This window comes from Delphinus delphis, chromosome 15, assembly GCF_949987515.2.
Source record: "Delphinus delphis chromosome 15, mDelDel1.2, whole genome shotgun sequence".
Classification (NCBI taxonomy): Eukaryota; Metazoa; Chordata; class Mammalia; order Artiodactyla; family Delphinidae; genus Delphinus; species Delphinus delphis.
Window position 1 is genome coordinate 1363483 of NC_082697.1, and position 16153 is coordinate 1379635.

The 16153-nt window shown below is 65.9% G+C and overlaps 1 protein-coding gene across 5 annotated transcripts; it reads left to right on the forward strand.

Annotated features, from left to right (window-relative positions):
- The first annotated feature begins 341 nt into the window (after positions 1 to 341).
- Positions 342 to 14818, forward strand: RBBP8NL (RBBP8 N-terminal like). 5 transcript variants are annotated; one of them, XM_060032626.2, is made up of 14 exons: positions 342 to 453; positions 6604 to 6755; positions 7822 to 7864; positions 8380 to 8475; positions 8792 to 8904; positions 9348 to 9420; positions 9768 to 9898; positions 10041 to 10123; positions 10377 to 10543; positions 11138 to 11825; positions 12076 to 12202; positions 12700 to 12770; positions 12869 to 12995; positions 14651 to 14818. In XM_060032626.2, the coding sequence occupies exons 2-14, from the start codon at positions 6695 to 6697 to the stop codon at positions 14668 to 14670; spliced, it is 1800 nt and encodes a 599-aa protein (XP_059888609.1). In that variant the 5' UTR covers positions 342 to 453; positions 6604 to 6694; the 3' UTR covers positions 14671 to 14818. The 5 variants fall into 5 exon arrangements, 4 of the variants coding, with proteins under 4 accessions (XP_059888609.1, XP_059888608.1, XP_059888610.1 ...); XM_060032625.1 differs by lacking the exon at positions 14651 to 14818 and adding an exon at positions 13651 to 13709; XR_009522191.1 differs by lacking the exon at positions 12869 to 12995 and having other exon boundaries at positions 12653 to 12770; positions 14651 to 14666.
- The last annotated feature ends 1335 nt before the right edge of the window (positions 14819 to 16153 follow it).

Genomic DNA, 16153 nt, shown 5'->3' on the forward strand with positions numbered 1-16153 from the left:
AGCCTGCGGGAGCCAGGGGGAGAGGCGGGAGGCACCGCTGCCGCCCGCCTCTGCCCCAAGGTGACAACTACTCCCTCCTGCCCACCTTGCCTGCCCCTGCTGCCCTGCCCCTCGTGTCCGTGTCCAGGCCCTGGATTCTCCTTGCTGCCCGGCCCACTCCGGCCAGAGGCACGGGCCAGGCGATAATTATGGGGGAACAATCCCATCTCTGTGAGGGTTCAGACCCAACCCGTTTTGCCACTTTCTGTGCGACGGCAGAACCCGCTGGGCGGCTTTGGGCAGTCTCTGCCTCTTTTCTGCTCCTGGCCGGGGGAATCAAAAACCTGTCAAGCGGGTTTGGCCAAAATTATGTCTTGTTCTCAAGCAAGTTCACAGCGCTGGCTTCTATCTCTCGGGCAGGACATTCCAGATCGGAGCCGAGGTCCACGGAGGTCGATGCGGACGGGGGGCCCTGTGAGTACCTTCAGCAGTCGGGGGCAAGGGAGGGGGTCGCATGAGCTGGGGTCACTGTCGGGGTGCTTGCCGGGCAGGAGGTGGGCCCGGCAGCAGAGCTGGCCTAGGGGACACAGCCACCTGCTCTGGGCACCTGGTCCAGGGGACCGAGTGGGGGCAGGGACCTCAGTGCGCTTCCTGGGCAGAGGGGCTGGGTGAGCCAAGGCAGGGCCTGGCACTGCCCGTGGCCGGGTGAGGGTCTAGGGGCACCAGCAAGGGGCCGGTGGCCTGCCACTTCATCTGGGACCTGCCCCACTGCCTAGACCCTCCCGGGTCAGAAAGGGTGCAGCTGAGGAGTGAGGGGTGGTGCGTGGCGCAGCCAGCCCCAGCTCGGAGCCGGGCACGGTGGGGCACTGGCTGCCCTCAGCCCGCTGTCCCCTGGGGGCCTCCGGTCCGGCTCAGCTGCCCCAGCCAGGCCTCTGGGAGGCAGCCCACGAAGGCACCGCAGCCTTTTTTTTAAAAAAACTATTTATTTATTTACTAACTTGGTCGCACCAGGACTTAGTTGTGGCATGCGAACTCTTAGTTGCAGCACGTGGGATCTAGTTCCCTGACCAGGGATCAAACTTGGGCGCCCTGCATTGGGAGCGTGGAGTCTTAACCACTGGACCGCCAGGGAAGTCCCCTGGCCCATCCTCGAGGAGTCGGGTTGCAGGGCCCGCTGTTACCTGAGCCACCCAGCCTGCCTTGCGCCTCTGTGCATGTGTGCACACGCACGTGCAACCCACGAGTATGTGCGCACACGTGCAGGCAGCTCTCCCCGTGCCTGTGCAGTGTTGTGTGTGCAGCGGGGGAGGTGGCTGAGGGCGGCACCCACGTGCTTGGCGTTTCTCGGGTGTGCACGCGCGTGTTGGGATACTGTTGTGTCTGTATGTGTGGGTGTGGGCGTCACACGTGTGCACGTGTGTCATGGGTCTACGTGTCTGGCAGTGTCAGAAACCATCCCAACAGTGGCACCTCTGTGGACTCAACCTGCCATCTGACCTTGCCCATGAGGTCGCCAGGGGGATGCACTGGCCATGTCCCTTGCAAGCTGGTGACTGTGGACAGGTGACATCACTCTGAGCTGCAGGTTCCTCATGTGGAAAGTGGGGACTGCCGGGGCCACCCCCTGGGCCCCATGAGCCCAGTGACACTGCACGTGACACTCCTGCCGGGCGCCGGGACGTGGGGGCTGGCAGGCGGGCCCCTGACCACCTGTGGTCGACGGGCACTGGATGCCCACCACATCGATGAGACCCGACAGCCCGAGGTGGTGGCGCAGACTCCCTCCAGCCTCCAGGAGCTGGGCCGGGACACCCCACCGTCTGTTTTGTGGCCCAAGACACTGAGGCACAGCCGGGACAGTGACTTGGCTAAAGTTGCCAGGGAAGGGGCTTCACCCGTCACCACTGAGGCCACACAGAGACACCAGAGCCTCTTCCCTGCGTCGAACCTCAGTGCCTGAATCTGTAGAATGGGACAGTCAGAGCCTTCTCAGAAGGCCGGGCAAGCTCCAATCACACGTGTGGGCCGAGCCAGGGCATACAGCAGGTGCTCCGTAAATGCTCGTGCCAAGAACATTCGAAGGGCTTGGACGGTGCGCCTGGCCGTGCATGGTCCCCTGGTGACAGGCAGGCTGAGTGTCCCTGGGATCACTCCGCTTCCTCAGAGGAGCTCTGGGACGTTGCAGGGCCCCTGCAGTAGACACCACACAGCGTGTAGGGCCCCCGCCCAGTGCTTGGCTGACTGGACGCTCCGGAAACCTAGGCCCCCGCTATCGTTACTGCTGTGTCGTTGTCCTTGTGTTATGGGAAGGTGGGTGGACAGATGAGTGGCAGAGAAGGAGTATGACCGGGGGCTGGGTGCTTCTGCACCCGAGGGACCTGCTGGAGGAGAGGCCCCAACAGGGGCGGCGGCGGCCAGGCAGTGAGGAGTCTGGGGCCCCGGCGGACCCAGGAGCAAAGCAAGAGCCTCACCGCCGTGGGCCGGGGCCCCAGCGGGCGCCTCGGTGGCCTCCTCTGTGCAGGGGGTCCAGGGGGCACCTCCCCCAGACACGGCGCCAAGATCCAGTGGACCCCGTGAGCGTCTGCTCAGTGAGCAAGAGTGCACCCTCACTGCTGGACGCTGAGACCTCTGCCCTGAACTCGGTCGGGGGGCGCTCTTGTCCTCCTGCAAAGCGCGTTTGCGGCAATGGCCCTTGAACTTGTCCAAGGGAGAAGGGGCTCCTGCAAGCTGCACCTCTGGGCTCCTGGGGCCGCCTGTGGGGGAGGTCCTGGTGGGGGCACGGCACGCGGGGGACGCGGGGTCTCCACCCGCAGGTAGCTGAGCACCTGCAAGTGCTGAGTACACATCACCCGGACATGTGTCACCTGGACACACGTTACTTGGTGGGGCCTAACAACAACCTGATATGGGGGTGGAATTACCCCCCAGATGAGGAAACTGAGGCTCAGAGAGGTAAAGCGCTTGTCCCGGTCACGCAGAGGGTGAAGGCAGGACAGGGGCCTCTGGGCTTGGAGGTCCTCTGCCCTGTGTGAGTGGCAGGTGGGCAGGGTCACTGGCACAGCTGACCCCCGGCCCTTCCCTCCCACCTGCTCCTTCCGGGGCTCCTCCCAGCCTGAGCATCCCGAGTAGGAGGGGCTGGGATCCCCGCAGGACCCTGGGGAGCAGCTCTCAGGCCTCTGCCCCCAGGCCCACCCCCACCCCAGCCAGCAACTCAGGCCACCCTCCCCTGTACGCAGGCCCCCCGGCCCAGAGGCAGCAGCCCGGAGCCCCACCCCACAGGCCTGCCCCCTCATCCTAGCACCACTGCAGCCCCACCCCAGGCCTGGGGGAGAGCCCTCCTGCCTGGAGCTCCCTGAACCCCCAGCGCCCCACCCAGCGGCTCTGCACACCTGGCAAACACAGCGCGGCCACCGGGGAGGGCTGGGCCCCCAAGCCCTGGCAGGAGACCCTGTGCACTTCTACAGTGGGGATTCTTCCTACTCACAGCCACCACATCCACCTCGGGTGGGGGCCCGCCTCCCTCCTTCTCCGCCGCTTCCTTGGACCCTCCCTGCACCGAGGGTGGGGCTGGGACAGGGGCTGCCCCAGGAGACTGTCTACTTCACAGGCCAAACGCCCTTCTGTCACCTGCCTGCCCAGGGAAGTCACACCACCCCCATGGCACTGTCACCAGGGCCTGGATAGCCCTGGTCCTCCCTGGGAAATGCGGGGCTCCCAGCAAGATGCATCCCTTCCAGCTGTGCCCCCAGCCGCCTGCGCATCCTGCCCAGGACCCTGCCCACCATGCAGGAGGGTGTCTCCCCTGCCCATCAGAGACCCCGAGAGGGGCAGCCGGGGGGGCCCTGGGTGGCTTGTGACGGTTTGGATACAGAGAGGAGCCAGGGTGTGGGGGACAGAGGGGGCCCTGGGCCGTTACCAACAGGGCCTCCACACCACACGGAACGGTGCTGGTCTCTCACTCAGACTTGGTGTCCACAGAGCCTCTCCCAGCCCCAGGGGCACCGCAGGCTCCCTGGGGCGGCTCCTTTACGAGCATTGGCCCAGCCCACATGCGGAGGCAGGCAGCAGGCTCCGGCTCTGATGCGGAAGAACCGCCTGACAGACGGGTCTGGGTGGAATTTCAGGCGCAGTGGCTCGGCCCCTCCCTGGCCAACCTCCCCCAGCCCGCAGGGAGCCTGAGCCCATGGCGGGAGGGGGGCAGGGGGGGCCCTCCCAGTCTTATCTCCCAGAAGCCCCACCGCAAAATAAAGAAGGGCAGAGCCGGCAGAGCAGGGCACCTGGTCCAAGGCAGCGAGGGCGCATCCTCAGCGCCAGAGTGAATTCAAGCCCCGACCCCCGCTTCCCACTGGGTGGCCAGGGAGCGTGACTTGATCTCTCTGGGCCTCAGTTTCCCCGTCAGGAAAGTGGGCTCCTCGCAACATCATCAGGGTTAGATGGGTTCAGGAAGTGGGGCCGGGGTTATCAGGTAAACCCCGCTCGAGCCCTGGTCTCCCCCAGCCTCTGCAATTCAGCATCTTTTCCCCTAACTTGCCAGGACATCCCTCTGGCTCCAGGCCTCGAGGAGGGGGACCCTCCCAAGCCCCCCTTGATCCCAGAGCCCTCACCCACCCGACACAGAGCTGTCACGTGATGCCCCCACTCCCCTGGCGCCAGGCAGGTCTACAGTGAGTTTGGGGAGCCCCCCCTTCCCGCCGCTCACCCCCCCAGCACACCCCATTTGGCCCTTCCCGCCAGCTCCCGTGGCCAGCACAGGACGCAGGACTGCGCTCTGTCCTCTTGCTGGTCCCAGCCTCGAGGCTTCCCCGGTACTCTGACCTTGACCTGGGGTTCGAGGACCCAGTTGAAAGCCAGGTTCCACTGTCCAGTCTCCCCTCAGGCAGCTCGCCCTGGCCCCTGGCTTCTCGTGGGATCACAGGGCCTGCTCGCCTCAGTTACTGATCCCACCACCCCAGGGTGCCCACCACCCCAACTTCTGAGAGCCCAGAGCTGTTGTGCCTCTTCTGCACTCCTGGTGAGTGATTCCCACAGCGGGCCCCCCACTCTGCGGTGTGGGAACCGTAATGGTCCTGCCACCGCAGGACACTCGCCAGCAGGCATTTGAGGGTCTCCAGTTTGGAGACTTGCTGCAAACACTCCAGTCTCGGGGCAAACTTTGAAATGCAAGCGAGACCACGCCCCTCCTTCAGTGTGCCCTGGGGGGGATCAGGCATGGCCTCCCGCAGGGAGCTTTGAGCAGAGGTCCCCAGGGCTTGCGCAGAGAGTGCCTCCTGGGGAGAGGCATGGAAGCTGGGGTGGCCAATGCAGAGCCGGCAGTGCACCAGCGGTGGGGTGGTGGCTTGGGCCAGGCGGGCGCCATGAAAGAAAGAAAGGTGAGGTTCTGGGGCAGGTTCCGGGAGTACAGAAGGCAAACCGAGAACCGCTGCCGACAGATCAGGGTAGGGAGCCGGCAGGTGAGTCGGGAGTGCCAGGACCCCGGACGCTCATTTTCAGGGTCAGCTGACCGCCAGGGCTCCTCAGGCTAAGTGCAAGGAGGGAACAGAGGGGCCGCTGATGGCGGGGGTCTTTACTGGTGGCATCTGCGTTGATCGGGCTCTGTGAGCTGTGCGTCTGACTCCCAGCTCTGTGACAGATGGTGACACAGAGCTGGACAGTGGCGGCCAATGGTGGCCTCGGTACCCACCACCAGAGGTCTGCCACAGGGACGGAGGGGCTCTCGCCTGGTGGAGGGTGGCGCCTGGCACCATGGTGAGGAAGCTGTCGCTGGGCTGAGCCCCGGCCTCACACCCAGCCCCGAGGAGCTGGACCCCATGGGACCCCGCAGGATACTCACCAGTGCCCACTGGACAGGCACCGTGGCCACTGCCCGAAGGAAGAGAGCGCGGCTCAGAGGGGCCAGGGCTCACGGTGGTCACACCGTCCAGCTCCCAGCTTAGGCTAGGCTCGCAACCCCACACTCTTAATTTTTAGCAAACACTTCATGGAGGTGAAACACAGGCAGGAAAAAGGGCCCAGGCCACAAGGGGCGGCTGGGTAGAGTTCCACCTGTGCACAGTCACCAGCTCCTGCCGGGGAAACAACCAGCCGGCCCCCAAAGCCCCCGCCATAGCCCCACGGGGCCGTCCATGCCACTGCGGGCACCTGGACCCCACCGAGTGGGCTCTCCCAGCAGATGAACGCGCCCTGGCTGGCCGATCTGCTGGATGGCCCCACGGGGCCGTCCATGCCACTGCGGGCACCTGGACCCCACCGAGGGGGCTCTCCCAGCGGATGAACGTGCCCTGGCTGGCCGATCCGCTGGCTGCGGGCAGGCATGGGCATCTCCGGTCTGGGGCCTCGTCAACACGCGTCGCAGGCACCGTCGCGGCCCCAGCACCAAGCGGGAACTGGCGTCTTCAGGCATCTGCTTTGCTGTGAGGACTGATTAGGGAGTTGAGATTAAGTGAGAATGTCCCATCCCTCTATGTTCCTCTCAGGTATGGACATGGCTCAGTGGGTGGTCACAAGACAGGACTCCCACACCCCCTGGGACCGGCACCCACCTCCTCTCCAGGCTACTGCTGGACCCTACATCCCACAGGCCCTTCCTGAGCTAATGTGACCGTCTCCGCACTTTCTGCTCCATAGGCTGGAAATGGAGGGGCAGTAGAGCCCAAGGGGCCACCCCTACACCTGGAGCACAGAAGGGCCTGGGCCAGGGCCAGGGCCACGGGAAGCCATGGAGAGCTTCATGGAGTCGCTAAACCGGCTGAAGGACGTCCATGAGAATGAGATCACGGGTGAGCGTCTCGGGATGGACAAACCCTCACCCGGACAGCAGTCTAAGGGCCAAAGCCAGGCCGGGGGGCTCCCACACATCGCCTCCAAATCTCGCCAAACCTAGGGACCTTGCCTTCCAGGCCCAGAAGGGGAGTCCTGACCCAGAGCCCGAGCTGCAAGCGGTCAGGAGCCCAGCCTCAGACCAGCCCCTCCGATCACAGCCCTGGAGGAGTGGTCCCTGAATGGTCAGCTAGCATCAGAGCAAAAATTAAAAGCCAGCCTGGTCACAGACCCCGAGAAGCTCTGGCCAAGACCGGCCCCTTTCCCAAGGTGGGGACCTCAGTGTCCCCCAAAAGCAAGGTCACCTACTTCCCTACTAGCAATGGGATCTCAAGGCTCCAGAGGCCTGTCTAGAGCTCTCCAGGGCGCTGAGCTGAAATCCCTCTGCTCCCCTCCAGGACACCCAGGCTGAGGTCTGCCCAGTCCGATTTTCCCGCCGGCAACAGGGCTGCAGCCACACCACTCCCTTCACTCCAGTGCCCGGGCCACACCCTCCCAAGACCTTTGTGAGAGCGCTCACACCCTGAAGTCCGAAAGGGCCTGGGTCACCTCCCCCAGAGGCCCAGAGGGGCAGGGGCTGCTTGGGCTAGCCTAGGGCCCAAGCCAGACCACGATGAGGTGGGGGAGAGGGGGTCTGCTGGGGGCTCCCCCAAGGGCCCATTTTATTTCAACGCTGGCAGCACCGAAAAAACACTCCTCTTGGGACTTGGCCAGGTAGCTGGTCACCCCCAGCATCAGGGTCCCTCCCCATCTCCAGACAGACACCAGAGCCAGAGACCCCAGGGAGGGGAGAGGCTGGGCCCGCACCGGGTCCCAGGCAGCCAGGAGAGGGGGCGGAAGCTGTCAGCAGGTGCAGACTGGGAGCCCGCCCAGGGGGCGACCTCAGGGAGTCAGTGAGGGAACCCAGGTGGCAGGTGTCTGGAGGAGGCCCTGCCAGACAGCCGGGGACAGGAAACGCCCCAGCTCTGCTGCAGGGGTGGCAGCACGGCTGGGCCTGACCCTCTGCTCCTTTCCTTGCTCCTCCAGGCCTGCAGAACAAGCTTCTGGAACTGAACTCAGAGAGGTGCCGGTGAGTGAGGACAGGCCCTGGGCCAGCAGATGGGAAGGGCAGCGGCTCCCCAGCCGCTCACGCGCACGCCCGCAGCCCCAGGGCTCTGGAACTGCCACCAGCTGGGATGCAGAAGCAGACACTGAGGCTCGGCTTGGGGGGTGGGGGAGTCTCTGGTCCAAGGTCCAAGCCCCTCCCCCAGTGAACAGGGACCCTCCAGGGGGCTGGGCAAGCCGCGTCCATGCAGGGCGCCTCCGGGACCAATCATTACCAACAGGAGGACCCGTCGTGAGTCTGGGAGACCCGGGGGCCGGCTCCCCAGGTCCCCATTGCACAGATGAGGCTGCAGGTGGCACATGGATGAGACAGGGTCCCCAGGGAGGCCGCGAACACTCTCGCTTGGGCGTGCTGGCATTGCCCTTGCAAGGCCCCACTTCTCAAGGCAGTCCCAGGCCAGGGAGAGGCTGGCGGGGCAGCGCCGGCCCAGCAGAGCAACATGCGCACCGCGGCCCTTCCCCCCCGCCCCCCCACCGCAGGGACGCCCAGAGGGCGGAGGAGCTCTGTGCCAAGAACCGTCAGCTCAGGGAGCAGCAGAGGGCGCTGAAGGAGAACCTGCGGGCGCTGGAGAACAGGTGGGGGCACCTAACACCACGCTCACGATGGGGGCAGGGCGCACAGGGAAGCCAAGGAGGGTTCTGCGGAGAACGAGTTTGGGAAGCTCCGGCATAAATTAACCACCGCAGGAAGTCTCAGAGCCTTAAGTAAATTGCATTTTCAAGGTTCCTTCCCAAACTCAACGGCACATGGAGCGCTTAGCCCCCGGGGTAGGGGTGAGGCGGGGCTTCCACGGAACACACTTTGGGAAAGGCAGGGCTCGTCCAGGGAGGGGGGCAGTGCGGGTCCCAGGCTCCCTGCTCAGAGCGGCCTCTCGCCTCCTCGCCCCCGCAGGCTGCGGGCCGGCCTGTGCGACCGCTGCATGGTCACCCAGGAGCTGGCCAGGAAGAAGCAGCAGGAGTTCGAGAGCTCCCTGCTCCAGAGCCTGCAGCATGTCTTCCTACTCAGTGAGCCCAGCCCTGGCGTCCCTCCCGTGGGGGCCGGCGATCCCCCAGGGCCCGCCCAGACCGACGAGGGGTCTCGGGGAAAGGGGAAGAGGCGATCTGGGCCACGCCATCTGGCCCACACCCCAACTCACAGACAAATGGTGCAAAGCCCCCTGCTGGCGCCCACATGCCCCCCACTGGTCAGTTACCCAGGCAGGGGGCGTCCCTGCCCTCTCGGGGCCTCAGCTCCCACCTTCCATGATGAGGAGGGTCCATGAGGTCTGAGCCATGAGGTCTCATAGGGTCTGCCGATGAGGACACGCCCCTTTCTCTCGGCGCCACGGTGGGGTGGGGGGTGTCCCTGGGGGCTGGGGCCAGGACAGGAGGGGCTCCTGGGGGCTGTGAGGGCCCCACCCCGCCCTGCTTCCCCTCCCCCAGTCCCTCCTAATCAGCGCCTTCTGCAGCGACCGAGCTGACCCGGCTGCAGGAGGAAAACGATGCCTTGAAGGAGGAGGTGAAGCAGCTGCGGGGCCCAGGGTGAGTGGGGGGAGGCACCAGGGCCCAGCAACCCTCACCCCACACACCTCAGCCACAGCAGGCGCCCAGCACGTCCACGGGCCCCAGGCACGCGGCGCCGAGGGGAGGGGCTCCCCAGAGCAGATGCGACCTCCCCTGTTCTGCAAGCACAGGTCCTAGAGCGGAGCTGGGCCCCAGCGCCCACGGCAGCTCTGATGCCTGGGCTCCACGGGGACATCGGTGCGAGCCGACGATGGTGGTCTTTCCTGGTCACCTGGGTCCCCAGGAGGGCGTCCTCGCCTTTCTGATCGCCTCTGGGACACTGCCCTCCCTTACCCACCCTGTTCTTGCCTCCCCTCTCGAGACAGGGCCAAGCCCCAGTTCAGAGAGGGTGCCCCAGGACCCCTGTCACCCCTGCTGTTCCCCTCCCTGGGCACCCGGAAGGCCGTCACTGAGAAGCCACTGGAAGGCCATGAGGAGGTGGAGGACGGCCACGCAGGTGCGGGTCCATGGGGAGGAGGGGCTGCTGGGGGGCAGGGGAGGCCAGGAGACTGGAGCCCCAGGACCGGGGAGCCCTCTGCGCTGAGCTGGCCCCTCTGAGCACCTCCCAACCATCCCACCCTCTGCTTCTCCTCCCACAGAAAGGCCGGTGGGGTACGGGACGTCTCCAGTAGCCAAAATCTCCCCGGGTGCCAACCTGCCTGAGCCCCGGGCCCCGGACATGGTGAGGGAGAGGGACTCAGAGCCCACTCCTTCCTCTCCCCGGGCAGCCCGAGGCAGGAGGCTGGCAGCCGCCTGCCGCCAGCCCTGCTATGTGCCACGCACATGGCCCGTGCCAAGCAGGGACCCCTGAGCTCCTTGTGACATGGGTGGAGGCGAGGCTCAGAGCGGGTGGGTGACCTGCCCAAGGTCGCACAGAGAAAAGGGCAGAGGGCAGCAGCCAACCGCCCCCAGGCTGACCCATCTACCCCGTGCAGAGCCCCCAGCACATCTCCAACCAGCTACACGGGACCATCGCCGTGGTGCGGCCAGGGTCCTGGGCCTGCTCCGCCAACCGGGGCTCCGTCAACGGGACGTCCCCACTGCCGCCCCCCAGGAGCAGCCCTCCAAGCCCGTCTGGAGAGCACGGCCTCCCTCTGGACAGGTGAGGCCCAGCCCACCACCGCCCCCGGGAGCAGCCTCAGTCGGGTACCCAGTCTCCTACTCTGGTCCCACCTTTGGGGAAGGGGCCAGAAGCCCAGGGGAGTCCCTCCCATTATCCCTCCAGGAGCCCCACCCTTCCCTGGCTTGGCCTTCCCAGCTACCCTGCCCGTAGCACAGTTCCCACGTGGCCATCTCCTGAATGGCCAGGGCGGGACAGGGGGACATGGGGGTTGGAGATGGGGACCGAGAGCCCCCGCAGAAGAGCCCACGCAAAGGCTCTCACCATGGTCTGAGACCACTCTCAGCGTCTGAGAGGAGACTGGGGGCAGGGCTGCAGTGGGCCCACGGGTGGGCTGGGTGCCCCAGGGGACCGGGCAGGCAGCCGACGCCCAGAAGAGGGGGAGGCCTTGGCGGCCAGGTCCCTCCTTAGAGCCCCCAGGCCCCAGGTCAACTCTGCCCAGGGGGCCCGGGCGTTCCCCTCCCAGCTACCCACCGTGTGACCTGGGCACTCGCCTCGCCTCCCCGGGCCCCCGGTCCTCCCTGTGAAACGGGGGTGACCGTGGGCCGTGGTCAGCAGGCTCCTCCTCGCCCACAGCTTCCTGCAGGCCTCTCTGCCCTCTGCCAAGCCCTGCGAGTCCCCGAAGAGCTCCCTCCAGGCTGACCGCCTCTGCCACCTGAACCGCCACCTGGCCCTGCCCCGTGGGAGCCCTCACAGCGGCCCCCAGCCCCCGGGCCTCAAGGCTGGGGAGGCGGAGGCCTGGGAGGAGCCCGTGGGTCTGCTGGGCCTGCCAGGCGCCCTGGCGGGCGTGCGGGACCCGCGGCTGGAGGGAGCGCTGCACCTGCTCCTGGCCCAGCAGCTGTGGGCGCGGGGGCGGGCGGGCGGTGCCGGGCTGAGGGGCCCACCGGTGCCGGGCAAGGCGCCACCCTCCCCGCCAGCCGGCCCCCACTCCGAGGGTCCCGGGGGCGGGGCGGCCTGGGCAGCCCTGCCCAGAGGGCAGCACCCACGGCCCGCAGGCCCAGGCAGTCCCCGGGCAAAGGAGGCCTCGGCCACACAGGACTACGTCCCAGACAAGCCCCTGGACCTCTCGGAGTGGGGCCGGGGCCGGGACGGCGCCCCCAAGCCTGCCAGCCCGCCAGGATCACTCAGCCCCCCAGGTGCCCACACGCCCAGCCCCAAGCCACCCCAGGGAGTGGAGCCCTCTGCACAGTCTGGGGTCCAGGGGCTCGGCGACTGCACCAAGGGGGCCGAAGAGGCAGAGGCGGAAGAGCCTCCACCTTCCACGGTAAAGGGACCAAGCCCTGTTCCTGGCCTCCACGCGCCCCACCCAGAGCACCCAGCAGCCCCGGGCTGCTCTCCTCCCTCTGTTCCACCAGCCGGTTCCCAGGGGGAGAGCCTGGCCGCCTGAGTCACACCACACGGGAGACGGCTGACCCTCCAGCCCCAGCCAGGGTCCCGCAGGCTGCGCCCAGAGCCGGGCGAGGGCAGGGAAGTTGCCTCATGTGAACTCAAGTCACTTACTTGCTTCCCCCCAGGAACCCTCACATTCTCTCCCAGGCCCCAGCCTGCCCTCTCCAAGTGGGCCAGGACATGAGGACAGAGGGAGGCCAAAACTGCCCCCCTGCCCGCAAAGGCCTGATGGAGACAGCCACCCGGGTGAGGGTGAGTACTGGCGTCACGAGAACACAGCAAGTGGTACCACAGGGGGCGGGAGGTGCGGTGGTCAGCATCAGCTGGCGGCCCCTATCCCAGGACCTGGCTCAGCGCCCTGGGCCTGGCCAACCAAACCCTGGGGCTCGGACTTGCTTCCCCCCACCTACGGACCCAGAAAGCAGCTGGGGGCTCAGGGAGGGCATGTTTCTGACCACAGGCAATGAAGGGAGAGCATCTTAACAATTAGGGCTTCCGGGCAGGTAGGGAGTTCACCGTCACCCAGCAACCAAGCCAGGGGACACTCCAGCTGGTGGGGTCATTGTACGGGTGCTGGAGACACTGGGCCTGGATTCAACCCCAAGGCAGGTTCCTCGGTCCCTCTGTGCCTCAGTTTCCTCATCTGAAGAGTTGTTGCCACTGGTCCTAGTACGGTAGGTTAAAGGCCTGTGCTTCCGCTAGACTCCCAGGCCACCAGCCTGGCCTGACCCACACCCTGCGTCCTGCAGAGCTCAGCAAAGCCCAAGGACAGCAGCTGGAGTCGGATGAGCTAGACAAGCCAGACACCTCGGACAGCGAGGTGGGTGCCCGGCCACACAGCAGGGTGGGATGGGGGCACCAGGGCTGCCCCAGGCTTCGGGGAGGGTCCTCAGCATGACCACACCCCCACCCCATCAGGTGGGCCTGAGCACCGAGGCGGGGGCCACGCAGAGCTTGCCAGCCGAGGGACCCAGGGGTTTCTGCGCCACGGAGCATGGGCGGGGCCCACAGAAGAGGAAGCGGGCCTCAGACCAGTGGAGCAAAGGTGGGCGGCCAGGGCTGGGCGGGGCGGCCACAGCACTGATGCCCCCACCCCACCTTTCTGGCTACTTGGAGCCCAGCAGCCAGCCCTGGAGCCTCTCCCGGAGCAGCCCTGTGATAGAGACCCGGGTCAGCCCTGCGTGAACCCTGACTGCACTTCTCGCGGGCTGGCCCTTTCACCCCCGGCCTGCTTCCCTCTGGAAAGGGGGCGATACTAGGGCTAGCGTGAGATTCCAGGGACACAGCTGAGGATGGTCGTATCATCTTCGTTGTCACAGGGGAGAAGGGGCGTCCTGGGCCATGAGCAGCCCCCAGGCCTGGTGCTCCTGAACCCCTCCCCCTCTCCCAGTCCCACCAGGATGGGGTGGGCACTCCTGGACCCTCTTGTGCACCTTCCAAAAGGAGCAGCAGCAGAGGGTGCTGCTCCAGGGTGTGGGTGTGTTTGTTCCCTCTCGGGGTTCGGGGTTGCTCACGTGCTCGCCAAGGGTGGTACCTGTGGGCTTCCCCCACCCCCTGCTCCAGCCTCGGGTATCAGGACATCCTCCCACTTCCTGCTCCGGCCACAGTGGCAGCTCAGGCCAGGCCTCCGGGCGCCCACGAGAGCCTGAGAACGCCTGAGCTAGCTGATACTGCATGCTGCCTGGTGTTTGTCCAAGCAGGCCTGCGTCGCAGGCTGGGCTGTGGCCGCCACAATGCACCATTGTTGCCGGGAAGGTGACTGCAGCCTGTGTTTGCCGGGTGAGCGGTGGAGGAGGCCAGCACGCCTGTGTGATCTCGTGGCACATCCCACTGGGCATTTTTGGAAGCTGTCCTGGTGGGCGCGGTCCAAAGGGGAGCACCGTGTCCGCCCCCACCCTCCACACTGAGTCAAGCCCACTCCCACCCTCACCCGCCCACCCGGGCCAGGGCAGGGCCTCCCCAGCAGGCACTCACAGGGCTGATCAGTGAGAACAGGACCCTTGCCCAGCTTGTGCCACATGGCTCAGCGCCAGGGCAGCGCCCTTGTATCTTGTGCGCATGGAGCAGCTCAAGACAGCGTCCAGTCGTTACTGCCTTTGGGCCTCATGACCCAGCCCAGTGATGAATCATCACTGTTTCACAGATGGGGAAACTGAGGCTCAGAGATGGGGTAACTTGCCCAGGGTTACGGAGCTGGTACATGGGGTCAGGATTCCAACCTGATCTGTCTGACCTAGAACCTAGAGTTGGTTCTGCATCAGAGACGGGCCTGAAGCCCAGTACCTCGGCAGGTCCCACCTGGAAGGGTCTCAAGGACCAGATGCCCGTTCCCTGTGGCCGCAGAGGCAGGCCCATGGAAGCACCTAGCCCATGTCTTGGGGATTCTGAGAGAATTGCCCCGTGAGCTCGGCTTATCCAGAATGTCCCAGACCCTCTGCAAGGCGGCAAGGGAGGCATTGGGGCCAGGCTGACTCTAGGATCACACCTGGGGAGAGGGTCTGTGCTTCCACCAACTTCCCAAGGCTCACCCTCCAGTCGGGCCCCTGCCCTGGTGTCCGTTGCTGTTGCAAACAAGTGTGGGCTCTTGAGTTCCCAGAAACTGCCCACGAGGCCCTGGGTGAGAGCCCAGTGTTGCTGCAAAAGAGGACACACAAGGCCACTACTGCGCCTCCTGGTCTAACCTCGGTCCACTTCCCACAGCCTCGAAGAAGCCATCCTGAGGAATAAGGAACCTAGGGGAGCCAGGAGCCCGAGGGACCCCAAGGACGGCAGCCCCTCACCCAGCACCAGCAGCTGGGAAGAGAGCCAGGGGCACCCCAGCCTGCCCAGCCGTGCTCCCCACCCGACTGCCAGAGGCCAGGACAGCCCACGCCGCCAGCCAGCAGACGGCCCCAGCAGCAGCGTAGCGGACTGGGTCCTGGCCCACATCCAAAGGGGTTGGGAAGGCCAAGAAGGCTGGTCTTCTGAACCCCTCCATCTCAGAAATGGTCTTGCACGCCACCCTCAGCCCAGCATCTGCTCCCTTGCAGGGAGTAGGGGCCTGGGAGGCCAGGGCGGCTCAAGCTCCAGCCCCGCCCCGCCCCCACCCCTGCTGTGCACAGGCAGCCCTTCCTGGACAGTGCCCCCTCCTCCCACCAACTCCACTAGCATCCTGGACCCAAGGGGCTGCGAGCCTGGCCGCCCATTCCTGACGGGGCATGGAGCTCTGAGCAGTGGTCTCGGGCGCCCCCTCGTGGAGTCCCACAAACGGGTGCTGGGCATTGAGGGCGCAGGAAGGCTGACGGCAGCACCTGGAAGCGGGGGTGGGGGGTCGCCGGTCCCAGGGCACCCGGAGAATAAAGTGTAATGAAGGATGGCGTGTGCAGCTGGCAGGGTCGGGGGTCATCTGGGCTTCCACCTGCCTGGGCAGGTGACGCAAGAGGCTCTTGAATGTGCCCAGGGATGGGAAGTCACTCCCTTTCTGAAGGGCAGGATCAAAACCAGCCCCATCTGCAGAGCATTACAGGGACCAGGGCAGCCTCTGGGGAGGGCTGTGGGAACACAACAGGGGATGTCCGCCAGGCCCCACACAGAGCCCCTCCACACTCTGGGTCCCTGGTCCACTGGCCTGTGAGCCATCTGCACCGCCACAGGGCACACAGGGCAGCTCACCCAGGCTTCCACCCGACACAGAACCTGGAAGAAGACCACGCCCACTCCCCCCGCCCCCACCGTGCCCCTGCGGCACCACCGAAGTTTAACATAATGCCAATTGGCACAGGAGAAAAGTCTACAGGGCCCAGCTCCATTATCGGGCAGCAGACAGCATGGTTTTGGAGCTGAGGGCCAATAACCAGATAACAGCCCTCCATCGCTTCATCCTCCCACCGCCCCTTTTCATTTTCCTCATCTGACATCCGCTTAACTATTAGCTACCAGTTTGGCAGCCCGCCCCCGCCCCAACCTGCCAGGGTTCTCCTACTGGTAACAGCTGGCCAGCAGGGCCAGGCCCTGGGGCCCTGATCCACGATGATGACACTGGCCTCCCGCTCGCTAGGAGGCGCTCTGCAGGCCAGGGCTGTGTCTGCCCCGCCCCCCAACACCTGCACGGAGGACGGAAATGCGTGTGCCGTGTATGGTTCCACGCAGGAGCATTCACAGCTGCGTGGGCAAACCACACGGCAAGTGCCGGTCTCCAACCGCCGGGAAGCCCCAGCGCTGGTG